Source organism: Nothoprocta perdicaria, unplaced genomic scaffold (genome assembly GCF_003342845.1).
Source record: "Nothoprocta perdicaria isolate Ctin4 unplaced genomic scaffold, notPer1 scaffold_104, whole genome shotgun sequence".
Lineage (NCBI taxonomy): Eukaryota > Metazoa > Chordata > Aves > Tinamiformes > Tinamidae > Nothoprocta > Nothoprocta perdicaria.
The window spans coordinates 2,393,203-2,408,929 of NW_020454139.1; the positions used below are offsets into that span (position 1 = coordinate 2,393,203).

The window sequence follows — 15,727 nt, forward strand, 5'->3', positions numbered from 1 at the left end:
AAGCTCACACTTAAAGAGTTTAAACAGGTCATTTACTGAAAAAGAGGAGTTCTGTCTATATACTTGTATGAGTGAATCTGCATATCTGTGCGTCAGAGACAGTCAAGAGAATCAAGGTTCACCTTACTTTGATTATAAAAGCAAAGAAACAAGCAAACAAATCTGCTTTGGATCCTTCTCCTAGGGTTGGGAGTTGCCAGTTTTTCCTTGGAACATAAGATTCAGACTAAAGAACCACTATTTTTCTTAATTTAAATTGTAAAAATCTATGTTAAAAATATTTACATATTCAATAAAATATGCAATTATTCTCACAAAGCTGATATTTTGAGAGGCTTCTAGGTCTTTTAGATTGTTAATTTCTGGGCTAGTATCCATTAAACTGTTATATGTTATTGACATTTGCAGTRTCAGGATTGCAGAATACTAAGGAGCTCTCTATAGGAAGAGCTGTAGGGCTGGGACAACAGTCWCATCATCTCAGTACAGGTAGGCCTGGCAAATCTAGCTCCAGACAAATAGGCAAAAAATCCAACATAGATTTCAGAAAACAAAAATCTAGCTAGCATATCCAGAAGGAGAAATTATGAATTCATGTCTCACTGCAAGTTACTAATTCTGCAGCAAGAGTTAAAGTTAATAAAAATGTATCAAGACTTCTCTGGGTCAAAGTCAACTTTGAAAATAAAAACAAAATGAAAAAGAGAAAAAGAAACCATATTCTTCTGCATTGCATGTTTCTTACCAGGTTGCAGTTGTGGAGGGCAATGCACTGCAATGAGTCGAGGGAACTGTTGTAGGCTTCACTTAGGCTTGTGCTTGGGCTTACCTGCTCTCAGAATGATCCACTATATGGACAGCATGTATCAGCAACTGTATTTATTCCTCTTGTCAGCCCCTTCCATGCATTACTGCTTTGCTCAGACAGGTGGCCAACTTAGGGGGATTAAGACAAGGAGGTGGGATCTAACACCAGGGCCAGTGTTAACGAAGCAAGGTGAGATCACAGAGGCAACAGGTTGACTTTAAACAAAACAGTTAAGGTCATAATGTTATCACATTCTGGATTCACGACTATTTAAAGCTGGAAGTTCTAGTTATAGTCGTGCTGTTCTCTCACAGAGTTAGCACAAGATGGATATATGAAAGCAAAGGTCTAGCTAAGTTCACAGCATGTCTTGAGTGCTGTCCTGTTCTAGTACTTTTCCTCAAACCATCAATGTCAACCAGTAACGAAATGCTGTTATTCTCCTGTTCCCCATCTCCTCCTCCCTTAGCTTACAGAAAACAATGTTTTAGGAATCTTACATGCCAGAAGCTCTATCCCCATCACTGTCTTGAATAACCTTAGTGTTGTTCTATTAGACAAGTTTCCCTAATTACTTTGTTGATCACTGGTATTTGGAGATGTGAAACTTCTGTAGCAATTACTTCCATAACTTCATTGTGCATCTTCAGGAAGTGCTTCCTCATGAGTATATTAAACCCACTGCCTGGTTCTCCATTTGGCGCCCTCATATTTTTCCTGTTATGACAGGGTTTCCTACAGCATGGGCTTAGCTTATGAAACCCTGAAGCATATTACTGACACGAGAGTTTGAAACTATAACTGTCAAACAAGATAATTGGGGCTCCAGTCATTACAGTGAAAGGATTTCTCCACAAAATGGCTTGATTCTGTGGACATCACTGATCATGCCAGAAACAGGAGTGAACAGCTTTGCAAACTGAAGAATCTGGCTTAGTCAAAAATTAGTGGCTAGCTGGGTATTGAAGGATCATTGCGAGAGTCAAACAGTGGTACAAGGGCAGCCCAACTATTGGTGGAAAAGCTCTCGACACTCTCAGTCCTCCTCTTCCAAAAATATGAAGACTTCTAAAGCTATTGAAGGAGAGAAAGCAATGAAAAAAGATCTCCAGAAGCACTAAAAACATTTATTAAAAGAAAAAAAAAAAAAAAAGAGTGAAGGAGTCAGATCAACCAGTGGAGAAAGAGTATGTGCAAATAAGGTTAAGGTGGATCACAGGAAAACTAGATAGTTCTGGCAACGATCTGTGGCTTGGCCACATCCTGTCAGTGGCATAAGAGAAATGTCAGAGAACCAAATTCTAAGCTGAGAAGTGGACCTAAAATAACAATTCCAGCTGTAGCATATTATATAAGGCTTTTCCAATACCTAACTCAGGAGCAAACAGAAAGTCTCAATGCAAGCTTAAGAATAAAACAAAGAAAGAAATTACATACAAAAAACAGGCTTCTAGCAAGAAAGCTTTGGAAGAAATCAGAAACTTAGGGAAGTATGAGCTCTAAATTCGTGCTAGTATTTAAAAAAGATTTTAAAACAGGAGACTGGAGAAATGCAGACAAGTATAGAATTAAATACTGATTGCAAAGATGCATCTTCCTGAATGAAGCTAGGAAAAAGAATATTTTAAAGTTCAGTTAAGAAACAGTGAACTCTTAAAAAGGAATACTTTTTAAATGGGTCATGTAAAAATAGGCAGTTGAACACAGCACTAAATATTTWAAAAAAAAAGTTGGATTAACTGGAATATCTGGTTCTGAGTAAACATTCAAAACACAGTCAGAAGAAAATAATTCACTTCACAGTGTTACATTAGCACATATATGGCTCAAATGACAGAATAAATTCTATTAAGAGATACCTCTTCATGCTGAGGCTTTATTTTCTGGGAGGGAAGGGGGTACCGGGTGTTTAAAGTTAAAGGAAATATATGTAACATTAAATTTATCTACAGAGCTATAGAAAACTTCTAAAGAATAAAAACATACAAAATAAAAATTCCTTCCATCCATAGGAAGCAACTTGTATTATGCAATGTGAATGACAATAAAAAAAGGGTTCTATAAAAATAATGACAATAAAAAGAGGACTGCTCAATGGGGCAATAGACCTTGTGACAAATGGCACGAGAAAGAATGAGATGCTCAATGATTTTTTTGTTGTTGTTTCCCTCTGTCCCCCAATTTTCACTAGTCAGGTCTATCCTCTGGCTTCCAAGGTCCCTGAACCTCCTGCTGAAGTCTGAAAGAGGCAAATGGCAAGCGACCCATGGGAGAGTAGGACTGAGTTTAGATGCCCTTCAGACCCTGGCACACAGAGAAATCTATGGAACAAGAAGGGATGCATCTGAGGATGCCAAAGGATCTCTCTAGTATCTTCAAAAAGATACTGGCAATTAGGGAAGGTTCCTAATGACCAGAAAAAAAAAGGCATCACAACTTCATGTGCAAATAGAAAGGACTGGCAGGCTTAATAACTTTTGTTCAATAGTATAAGGCCCAAACAGACACCAACTACTAGTAGTGTTCCTCAGAAATCAACATTTGGTCCAATACYGCCATGTCTTCATTAATGTCTCGGCACAATGGAGTGAAATTTTGGCAATTTCATGATAGTAACAAGTTCAGTGGAGTAACCAGARTGCTAGAAGGGAGGACTGTCACTTAAACGAAATCCGGACCTGCTGAGGAAATGAATGGATGAGAACCTTAGAGATTCCCAAACAGATGAAGAGCCAACACAATACAGAAACTTGAGCCCTGGAAAGGATTAACCCTTTGCAACAGAAAAGGCTGAGGCTGACTTATATGGGAGCAGTTTTGCAAAACAGGCCCTGATGATTGTGATGGACAAGTCAGTCGAGAGCAAGCAATGCATTCAGGAAGCTGTAAGAAATAAAAGCATGGGCAGGGAAGGCTACTTACCTTCAATTACAAAGTTCCGCATAAAAATAAATGACATGTTTACTTTTTCAGTAACCTCTTTAAACAGTGCTTAGAGGTTGCATGGAGAACTTTATAGTCAAGGATGAACACAGCAAGTGCTCAGTTCTTCCAAGAGTATTGCCCTACTTCAGTATTCATGGCTGGGTCTGTTTCTGAGGAAAACAAAAGGGAGTAAAGTAGCCGTAGCARGAGCAAGGGGAAGAAGTCTCTACAGATCTGAAGGCCTCACCATCACACTACAAATCACAGACAAGCTCTTCTTGAGCTCTCAAGGTTCTTTAGAAGGAAAAATGAGAATATGTTGGAGTAAAAACAAAYAAGTTTTATGAGTTAACATTATAATCGATAAGTGCACTTTTGTTATTGTCAGGAGAAAGTTGCTCTGCCAATATGCAACCTCAGCCTGTCCATCAGATAAAGAATCTCAAGCTCTGTTAGAGATGACAGGCACAGCTTTGCCTGCCAGGTTCCAGTTCAAACTGTAAGAAAAATTTCTACAATCAGCTTCTTTCCCTCCGCCCTTTTACTGTTACTCAGACACATGCAGTCTGAGACGACTTTCACAACAATACAGATGCATACACAGATGGTGATTATTAACTACTTACCAATAAATAAGTGCAAACCATGAACCAAACAACATTCACAATCGTAGAATGTATACGTTTGGCGGAGTGCTTTACTTTGGCTTCCTTTTCTCATGGGTAATTTTTAAAGCACAGTAGTTAACAAGTCCGCTGGATAGCTTTTCTTGGTATTCATTTCTGAATGTTTGCAAAAGTCTCTTGACCGTAGCTTCCATAAGCAAATGGAAGAGCGGAGGAAGAAGCATATAAGCTTAGTTTTTACATTCTAGATTGATAAAACGCTTATATTTGCACACATTTTATTCAGCTTTAGTCAGACAAAAACAGCACATGTAGAGGAGATGCAAATGATCAGTATACCCTTCTTAGGAGAGAAAGCTTGCCATGACAGGCATTACTGCCTCCAAAAACACACACACAAAAAAATAGTATTGGTTGATTTGTGGTGATTGACCATGAATAAATTGACTTTTACAAGTGAAATTCTTCTATTTCAGATTTTTGAAAAAAGAACTGTTTTCTTTCAATACCAACAAGCAAGGTCTCTRTCCTCTTTCCATAGTCATCATCCCAATCTTACATGCTTACACATGAACAAATTCCACTAGTTCCACTTTTTTGTAATACTTTACTATGGATAACCAGCCATCTTTCATCGCATGAAATATTGTGTCATCAACATGACAAAAAGCTGCACCTTGTCCAGTTAAGACAAAGAAAGAGAAGTAATTTTATTGTTTTTCTCCTTTTTAGACAATCCATAAAATAGATATCTGACTGTTTTTCAGATACCCTCTGACAATCCATAAAATCCATTCAGTTTCCAGTATGGCATGCCTGAGGAATGTCCTCAAGTGCTCCACGAAACTGACCTTCGGCTTCCACAAGCAGACATTTTATTGCCCCAGATCTGTAGGGGTCACAGTCTAACCACCTACAGAGATCCTCATATAGTTAAAAACTTCATTAGCTGTCACAATTGCTCTGTATTAACACATCAGTGCTTCTGTGGGAGAATGAAGCACTACTAGAAAGTTCTTGCCTGTCTCTTGAATTTTGCTTTTCCTAAAAGACAAGAGGCCACTAACAAGGCTGGAATATCCTTATCTTAAAAGGATTCACACCAGTGTACCTACAGTTTTCCTTTACTGCATTTGTAATCTAGGAGCACTTCCACGATGAGTTTCTTCTTAAAGTACTGCAGAGAAATGAAAATAATATCTTCAGTGAGAGCTATGGGAGGTCCTCTCTGAATTTGAGGCAACAGTATCAAGATACCACTGTACTTGTTTATCATAAGGAGTAGACAAACTACAAAAAACTACTACTTGCAAGTTCATTTATCCTTAAAGCTAACCAATGACACTTAGAGTCACAAGAAAAAATCTAATTGCCTTGAACATCTAGCTATTAAATAAAATAAACACTAAGGGGAAAAGAAAATGTCTCAAATATGTTTAAGTTCTATATTTGAAAAAAAAACCCAAAAAGTTCAGTATATACTTAAAGAAAATCCAATAATTTATAATTATGAAAAACGCCCAGAGCAGCAATGTATCTGAGGCTGGCTCTGGAAGGAAGCCAACTATTCCAGCTGACACAGGATTGGCAACGAAAGCAGCAAGACAGAGGCAAGAGGGAAATGCCCCCCAGTTTCTTCTTTATTTTAGTTGGTTAGGAACATAAGCTTCACAACCTACAWAAAGCAAGAGAGGTAACTAGAGAGGTATTTGTCAACTGTTACCCAGTGAAAACATGAGGACATGAAACACTCTCCAATAACTGAATGCAGTATCTTTAGGCAAAATCTGAATTTATTTTACCATTACTGTTTTCTATAAATTGTATCCATCTCAAAATGTTTCCTTCTCTTTCTTCTTCTCATTAATAGTTGAAATGTTTTCAAAGAGTTTTAAAATAGTTTCAAAATGTTTTGTGCCTGATACAGTAGAGCTGTTTTCACTTGCAGACACATTTTACAGGAAGCAGACAAAAAGAAAACATCTGTTGATATAAAAAAAAGTCAATGCTACTCTACTAGTTACTGCTTGCATCCTCTAAATCTGAAACCTCAAACCACATATTAATAACTATGTGTATTTGTAATAATGTTGGAAATTGTGCTGTTTTTTTTTGAGTCAGGTTAATTGTTCTCTAAGGAGTACCTATAAAACTTTTTCCTTTTAAAAAAAACTGAAATACTGTATGTGCAATATTTCAGTCCAATTAAGGCATAAATGATGGAATGAAGACTTCTTCCAAAAGGCTGACACTATTACTACAAAAGTTCACACTGTACAACACTGTACAAATATTTTCTTTAAAAAAATTTTTTTCTATTTAATTTTAAAAAATCTATTTTCTTTTAAAAAATTATTTCTTTCTCTATTTTTTTTGACTTATGGCAGACAAGGCTGTATTATATTGCTGTCTTAATATGAACTGAAAATGTTTTCACTGTTCTTTTCCTGAAAGGCTCAGAAAGAAGTTGTTGGAAAATCACATTGAAACAGATGATACCTGGACAAAACCTAGGCTTCCAGAGGCAGAATTCAACTGAGGTAGTTATTAGYAGCTGTCATTTAGAATTTTCAGAATTATTTTCTTCCTATTGGCTCATGAAGCAGATGAGATTTCAAATGTAAATTTATAATCTGTGCTTCAGAACTACTAACATCAACAGAACTACCAGGACTGACAATGGAAAAAGAGATAAAGGGAATCATATGTTCTTTACAGTCAGATTCGACATTCAAATATCTAGTTAAAAATTGAACAACAGAAATCAATGACCACTATTTCCCCATCAGTGTCAATACTCTTCCTGTCTGCTAACCAAAGAAATCATCATTAGGTACTATACTGAAGAAGCAAAAGCAAAACAATGCTCAATGTTACAATTTTAATAACACTCCTAAAAAATGTTAYTTAGTTGATATACTAAGAAAGGTGGAATATAAACAATAGGACCTAGTTATTAAGGTTAATTTGCTCCATGCATTTTTGAAGATATTTCTCATAACCATTTCTATGTTTATGATATATGAGGTCAAGTGGAAGTAGGTAAATAGCAGAGATGAGCTTAACTAAACCTATTTGTGGGAGAAGAGAGTCCTGTGCAGAAGATATGTTTCTGAAGATGATAGACTTTGACAGTCTCCCCTAACATATCCTTTGGCAAAGGAGTTAGAAAATGGTATGTAGTCCTTGTAAAATTGAACCAAAGGCTCAGCGTGACTTTCCTGACTAGAGAAATGTCATACCTGTAGCCAAGGCAACAACTTCCTCCTGTAAGGACTAGAAAATAAAATTCTCAGCTAGGAAGAGAAGTCAGCAACTCAGGAGCCTATTATTAATTATGACTGAAAGTACACTTAGGCTTCAATTCTGATTATATCAACTGTAACACTAACAAATAAATATTCCACAGAGCTTATCTAGACAATGTCAGACACGACTCTAAATACTCTTTTTGCCTTGGCCAAGATGCCACAGTTGCACTGCAGAAAAAGGAGAAGGGCACTGCTTGGAGTAACTCTGATGAGTAAAGTTCAGTATTTTCAACAGCAAATATAACTCCACCTGTTCCTCATGCCTCTCTCCACTTTGAGCAAATACCTTGATTTACAACCAAAGCACATGCCAGGTTAGTAATGCCCTACACAAAATCATGTGCTTCTTCTCTCCACCAGTACAAACAATTTTTAATACACATGTGCTTATGAAAATAAAAAAAACAAAGAACCATATTTAGTAACTTGCTTAATCTTGCTTAGAGGAAAACAAATGAGGGAGCCAGGCTCTGAAGTGTGCAGATACTACGCAAGGATGCACTGAACTACGCACCATGATTTAAAAACATGTCAGCAGACGTTCTCAGTGTTAGAATTCTTTCCTACAGCTTCTACTCAATATTTTACATACATTTTGAGGAACATAAAGTTGATTTTGTCTGACTTGTTGACAGACAAGGAAGTTATCCATAATTTCTTACTTATTTTTCTTCTAAGACAGCCACAGACAGAAGTATTAAGTTGACTTACATAAGAGCAAAATCCTTTTCAATAGCTTACTTTTCAATTAAGTACTTTTTTTCAGCTGAAGCACAGTAGTTACATGACAGTTAACACTTTCTAAATTCATTTACTTGTCTTATTCTACTTAAATGCACCTCTCCACTGCTTATGAGTCAAAAACAACAACAACAACAACAGCAGCAATCCTTGTAAGAGGTCTTACTGCTGTAACTGCTTTCACCAAGATATTTACTCACCAAGACAAAAAGACAGACAGGAAATAAATACCTCAACTGCTTGCAGTCGATTGAGCAAAGTGCAAGGTAAGAAAATGTACAGAGGAAAGCATGAAAGACTAATAGCTTTAGGAAAGAGAAACCAATTGCAGGAAGAAAATTGGAGTCTTAGAAGAAAGAAAACCAAACAAAACTCATCAAGTCCTCAAGAAGTTTGCCTTCTCCAAAAGACAAACAACAATCATGCAAAGCACTGTAAAACACACTGATATATTCAGTGCAGAAATTTKATAAATATGTCCCTGTATTTCTTAATAATTAGTTAGAATTTTTGCTTTTATTAAGTCAAAAACCTAAAATATAATCTAAATATAACCTAAACATCTAATGAACAATGAATAAAATAAACATACTTTTTGTTGTACGTTCTATGTTTATTTTTGTCATCTGTGCCCACAACTCCAAGCTGCCTCTTGGGGATTTAGTATTTATTGCACTAGCAGGTAAAACTTTTCCACTGACAACATGACATGATATAAAAAGCAGTAACTTCTGAGTTTTTCAGGATATAATCTTAATATTTTACTTGCCTACACCTATATCTATTTTGTCCAGCGATTTACATCTCATACATGCAAAACCAAAACATAGCTCATGCTTCTCTTTCAATAAAACTATAATTGAAGCATTTCTCTGGGAAGAAAACAAGCTCTTTCCAGTTATGCCTGCTCCTTATTCCTGTTTTGCCAAAGGTTCTACTCCGCAAACAGGATATTTTAAAAGTTGCTCCCTATTTAACTCACCCCTAGAATCTCCGGCCATGCAATTGTACCAACTGTGACTAATACTCCTTGTTGCTTACGACTATTCAGAAATGTAAACATAAGCACTGACCTAATATAAACGCAGAAAATGAAGGATTACTTCGTATTTCCTCCAGTGACCTGCAGGCCAAGACAGCATGCACTCTGTCACATGAAATCTGCAGAAGACATCAAACTGGAGGGACCAGCTCACACTCTGAAGAGCAGGGCTGCTGGTCTGGGGTGCATAGACAGGCTGGAAGAATGGGTCAGTGGAAACCCAACAAAATTCACAAACTCCCAGCTGTGAGTGGGGGCAGCTCAGCAGAGCAGTGCAGGGCCGATGGCAGTGAGCAGGGCAGGGCTGAGCGTGGGCACTGCTGGGCTCCATCTGCGGAGGGCAAAGCCCTGAGGTGCCTGGGTACTGCAGCTGAGCCTGTGTGGGGCAGGATGCTGGACCAGGAGCTCACGATGCCCCCGCAGCCTGCCCAGGCCTGCAACTGCAGTGAAGCGCAGCAGAACGCTGCCCACATGCATACAAAGCATCATATTAAAACACTCCTGACAGTTTGACCTTCTCCTCCCTCCAAACTTGCTTACTTTTTTTTTTTTAAATATTCATTCTATGAACTCATGAAGAAGTCTACACAAGTGAAAGCCGTACCTCTGTACATCTGCTGATTCAAAGTGCGTATGCTATCCACTACATTAAATTTAAATAGATGTACTTTATATATAGGGTTTTCTGACTTGCTTTGCCTCATATATAGTTATTGAAATTACTATGCTTAACACAGTCATTACTCTCTGAACATGAAATATTTTATTTTCTTCTGACCTAATTCTACCCTAGTAGCCTTAATTTATYTCATGCCTGAAATAGCAAGCAAGCTTCATTTAAGGCCCAAGATCCTTATTGCTTTTGGTGAAATAAACATGAGTCATTTGCGTGTTAAAATAGGCAAGATGCAACTGTCTGAATAGTGTAGTTAAGAAAGACATGTGGTCCCTTGCTCACATGTCCCACTCCAAGACACAAGCACTGAGCTCCTAAACTAAGTTAAACACAAACACTTCACTTGTTTTCACTGTCATGTCAGTTTTTATTCTACTAATCATGCACCAGTAATAAGCAGCAACATCTTCATGGTGATGGCTTTTGACACAGGTGCAGGACTCACCCCTCCTGCCTTTAGCAGTTTTCTTCTGAATTCCTCTGTCGGGTTGTTGAATGTGAGCTTTTCACAGCGGAGGTGATTTACAGGTGGGTGGCCTTCAAGGTGCAGGAATAAGTCATAGTCAAATCGAACTTTCTTAGGTTCTTCCTGAGGATTGAAAATAACCAGATAGAAATATCTAACACCAAAGCTAACTAAGTTGAAAACATGGACTACATAAAGACTGACAATTAAAATGAACATTACATTATTTTAACCATTCATTGTGTTCATAAACACATGATGGAATTTACCAAGTGTCAGCTGAGCTACAGTAAAAAAAAGAAAAACTTCTATGAGTCCATGATAACACTTARTAATTTTATGAGCTTCATGAACTCCAAGCTCTCCTGAAAATATTTTATTAAAAGTATTTTAAATCATGTTTTCTGTAAGTGAAATGCAGAGTCAAGAATTATCATTCAGCTGAGACAAGGTAGTTCAGTCACCAACACAACCACAGTCACACTTCTGAATCCTCCCTAATATAGGACACTGCAATACATTTGCAATCTTCTCCACAGAAATCAAACAACTCAAAAAATGTAACTGCTGCAGCAAACTATACTTGACTACACTACGGTATCTGCTCATTTGTTAATGACATCTCATTCTCTTGAGCCAATACAACCAGCTAGATTTCAAATATTCCACCGCAGCTTCCAAATAAATAAAATTCTCTGCTATCAAAATGAAGCAATGAAATTGAATGTTCCCTGTACCAATTTGGAAAGAAAAAAGGATAAAACAGGACAGGCAAATTATCTTTAAAAAATCATTAGTGCTCTATTGTTTGGAGAAATCCTTCACAAAAAAAAAAAAAAGAAAAGAAAAGAAAAAGAAAGAAACAATGTCAATGAATACACTCTAGATTGTGTTACAAGAAGAAAAGATATTAAATACATTTTGTGTTGTGCATTGACACAGCTCTGTTCTAGAAACCAAAAATAAGTTACWCATTCTATTAAGACAACCCTAAATAGCCCTTCATCCAAGGGCCCAGATGTGCAAACAGAAGCCACCAAAACAATGGAAGTTTTATTTGGAGAAACCTAAGTAAAAGCTCAAAATTAAGAAAGCCTTCAGCAAAATTGAAACCATGGCAAAAGAGAAGAAAGAAATACAGGAGAAATCTCAACAGATATTTGACACTATACTTCTAATCAAAGTTAGAGAGCAATTTGTGCTCTGTTCAGTGGCAAATAGCCCTGAGAAAATATTTAGTTTTGATAGAGAAAGCAAAGGATGTGAAGAGCAGGAAGCGTATAAGTCTCAAGTATGGCCAAGAGAAGAATTTGATGCAGATTCAGATGGAGATAAGGGCTAAAACGCGTGTAGCAGCTTGTTTCTGGAGACAGAAGACAGTAGTTCCYTTATATGAACTAGCTTCTTGACAGTCCTTTTCCATATGCAACCACAGATAAAAATGTTATTTTTGAAGAGATTAACACAGGATTTATTTCATAAAAAGGGAAAATGGGTTATTTCCCAGTTTGCTTAGAAAACTAATGTCATGGGTAACCAGTTGGTACCAGCCCCTTTGGTATAAAAGCAGAATTGTAAGAATTCATAGAATGGAGGCTTCAAACAAATCTGAGAAAAGGTAGATGAGCACAGCTAGGGATTTTGAAACTGTGTTTTAATATATGAAGCATTCTCAGTCCCACTGCCATTATTTGAAAAGCCCTGACACTGAAAGCAAGTATAAGGCTAATAATGAGTATATTTGAAGTAATCGCATTTTCCAGTGTAGAAGTCCYGAATATAAAAGGATTTATTCAAAGACTATGGCTTAATAGCAAACATCTACTGCCTACTTTTGTTGAACATGTCAGGTTTTGAAAAGAAGTTGATGTAACTCTTTAGAGCTTGGGATATTTTCTGTCACAGAGAAATAGCCATTAGATCTTCAGCAATTTCTGTTTGGTCTTAGGAATAGAAACATTTTAATTCTTTGAGTTCAAGATCCAGAATGGCTTCTGGCGTCCTTGCTTTCTCTATTCATGAGAATACTTGCTGAACCAGAAATGGTAAGTTGTCTACCTTGAATAAGTGAGGACAGTCTGTTTCCTTTTCCTTCTCCAAACTATCCCCTCTTCTTCTGTATTGGAATACCTGTGAAGTGCCTTAGGAGAGGGAGAGTAGTTGAACTTGGAGGAAATAGTAATTTTCCTCAGAAATGACTACTCAATTTTGGGGCCATTTTTCCTTCTTATTATACTGATCCCAGAAAAGGGCTGGCTGCTGCATGAAGAGCTAGCTGACTTACAGTCTGACTGCAGCTTGTTGTATTCCATGACACTAAAAGATGGGTGAGGGGTGTTTGCCAACTTCCTAATTCCTAATGTTGCTTGAGAGTGAGGTGAGTTGCAATCACTGGCACCTTCCTGATTTCAGGATAAGCCACAACTCCTGCTGAGTAACTCCCAAGCCTTGCAGGCCTCCACGGTCATCAGAGGCAGCCAAAGTCTGAGTGGAAAACAAAAAAAGAAATGACAGACTGGAAGCCTTCTCAAGAGGTGCTTCAATGTACAACTAGCTTCTGAGCTTGTCTCCCTGTGTTTGGTATGGATTYTGAATGGAGGAGGTAAACAGCATGGGCTGCTTTTCTTCTCTAAAATTAGACTTCCTGCAATGGAACAAATTCCTTTCATATTGGGTGCACAGCTAAAGAGGGTACTAAAAAAGCCAGTAAACTCACTGAGGCAGTTTTGTTTCTTTTTCCATCAGCAAGTGGGGTAAATTAAGCCCTATTCTTCACAGATTGATACAGGGAACATTTCAGAATTAGCTGTTCAAAACATACAACTGAGAAAGTGTCTGAGCAGAACTAACCACTTGTCATGCCTTGACAGAAATTCTCATGGAAGAAAAAAGAATAATAGAAAAATCGATTTAAAAGCAATAGAAATTAACATAGTTGTCCTTTCTTCTATCCAGATATTCAAGTCAAAGATGATAAAACATCTACTTGTTTAAAACAATTTTGTTAAACTACACCCTGATGTTATACAATAAACACACAAATACCTCACAAGCATGTGTGAGGTACAGTAACAGKTGCACCAAAGCACATGACAAAAGATGTCTAACATTTTGCAATTATTAAAATACTGTACACTCAGTTCAAGAAACTATGCAAACTTATTCTTTTTTATTCCCTGAAAATAGAACTCTTTTTGCCTGAACTAGTTATTCATAATACAGACTCTGTTACGTGCATTAAAGGCAATCTCTGAATTTGTTACTGGAAGGACGCAAAATAAGCGCAGTATTTATTTATATTCAGAAAGTGAGCTACCACAATAATACCAGCTTTGTAGAAGAGCTGTAGTTTTGTTTTTAAACAAAACTGTGCCCTGGTAATGTTGAGYAGAATCAATATTCACATACATTCTAAAAAATGTTGTTTTAGACTAAGGATGCAGAATGAAAAGGCTCTTTTAGAAAGGCAAGTTTAAAAAAAAGTGCAGGAACTATAAAGAATAGTGATATTAAAACAGAACAATGGCTTCATTATGAAATCAACAGGATCAAGATCAGCCTCTCTTCTTGAAGCTTTTAAGCACCTATTTAACTCCCTGAAGCATTAGTTAAAGAGTATATCCACATCTGACCAGGCTATTAATCCCTCTGAGAAATTACAGTCAACTCATTTATTTTATCAGGTAATCCTAATCACTTCGGGATGTCTTCAAAAGTAAAAGTAGACAAAGGTACAGTTCATTTGAAGAACAGTATTTATAAAAATATTCTAAATCCTAATATTAAACCAAGCTTGGGAATTAAAAAAAAATACATAAAAATAGGTAAATCCTAAAACCTCCATATGATTTTTTTCTAACACAAAGATGAAAAGCATGTGATTTTATACCTTGTTTTTGAAGTAAACCTCAATCGGCAAAATAAAACCAGCATACCCGGATTCTTCAACCTTATAAGGAGGATCCTTGCACACTGAAACAGAAAGAAAAAAATCTTTATTATTTTAAAATACAAGCAAAATAAATGARCAATTGGCTTGTGTCATGATGTTACTACAGCAGCAGTAGAAAAATCACACATACATATGGGGACTCATCTTGGCATATATTTATGAGAAATTCAGAGAGAGAAGTGCATTTTTTCCAGTGCCTTCTGAAAATGGAAATACCAATGGCATCCACACCAGATAGACCATAGCAACTGAATAAATACAACCACTATGTAGGCACCAAAGCCAAAACTCACTTTGGAAATAGAAAATTTACATTTTTTTATCTTGATGTTAACATTAAAATGTTAATATCCCTTATGTGGGTGGAGGGGAAACAAAGATATTCCAGGACGGAAAGAAGAATCTCACAAAGGTTAATTGTTATACTATTGTTACGTTAAATTAGCACCAAAGTCTACCGAATAAGACTTAGCCTTTTTCTAATGTGAGGGTATTACTAGCYCAAATACATACAGATGACATATAGCTCAATGCATAAGCAGTACTTCAAAGAACTAGAAACAGAACTTTTTCCTCCTCTTTCTTTCTGTCTGTACCAAGATTTATTTATTCAATTTATTTATTTTAAATCGGAGTTCATGGTGAATAACACCTTAGCTGGAAAAATCATGCTTTATCTCCTGAATCATTCTCTCTGGTGCTTCCAAATGCTTCATTGATACTTAAAGCAAAGCAGTGCTGTAGACATTACCGCACCTTGGTGGCATCCTGAGATTCTGACAATCTCTTTGCTCAAGATTTGTAGAAATTACATAGTTCGAAAAAGCCAGACAGATTTCTTCAGAATCATTCACACCTGCACTATAAATATTTGCASCTTATTCTCAGGTGGCTTATTGCTCCCTAGGATAGCTGGTCTTTCCAGAACTGCTGGAAAGAGCACACTACACTTGATCAGGTGCARCTGTCACCATTTGACATACTCCATGTAAAACCTGTGTTCAGCAGTTATCTGTACCACAGCCAGCTTTTGTTAGTATCCACTTAGAGGAACACATCAGCATAAAGTAAAATGTGAATAATCTCTTTTTCAAAATTCTCTCTGCACTACTTTTTTCTTATGTCTATAAAGTCTATAAATTTTTTTTCACCATGCTAGAAGTAAAAAAAAAAAAAAAAA

General features: G+C 36.8%; 1 protein-coding gene across 1 annotated transcript in view; it reads right to left on the reverse strand.

Annotated features, from left to right (window-relative positions):
- Positions 1–15,727, reverse strand: part of MLLT3 (MLLT3, super elongation complex subunit) — a 123,579-nt gene that overhangs the window by 41,232 nt on the left and 66,620 nt on the right. Inside the window, exons 2-3 of the mRNA XM_026044072.1 lie at positions 14,485–14,567; positions 10,575–10,718 (exon numbers count right to left, since the gene is read on the reverse strand). Coding sequence (XP_025899857.1) covers positions 10,575–10,718; positions 14,485–14,567 — 227 coding nt within the window. The remainder of the gene's footprint in view (positions 1–10,574; positions 10,719–14,484; positions 14,568–15,727) is intronic.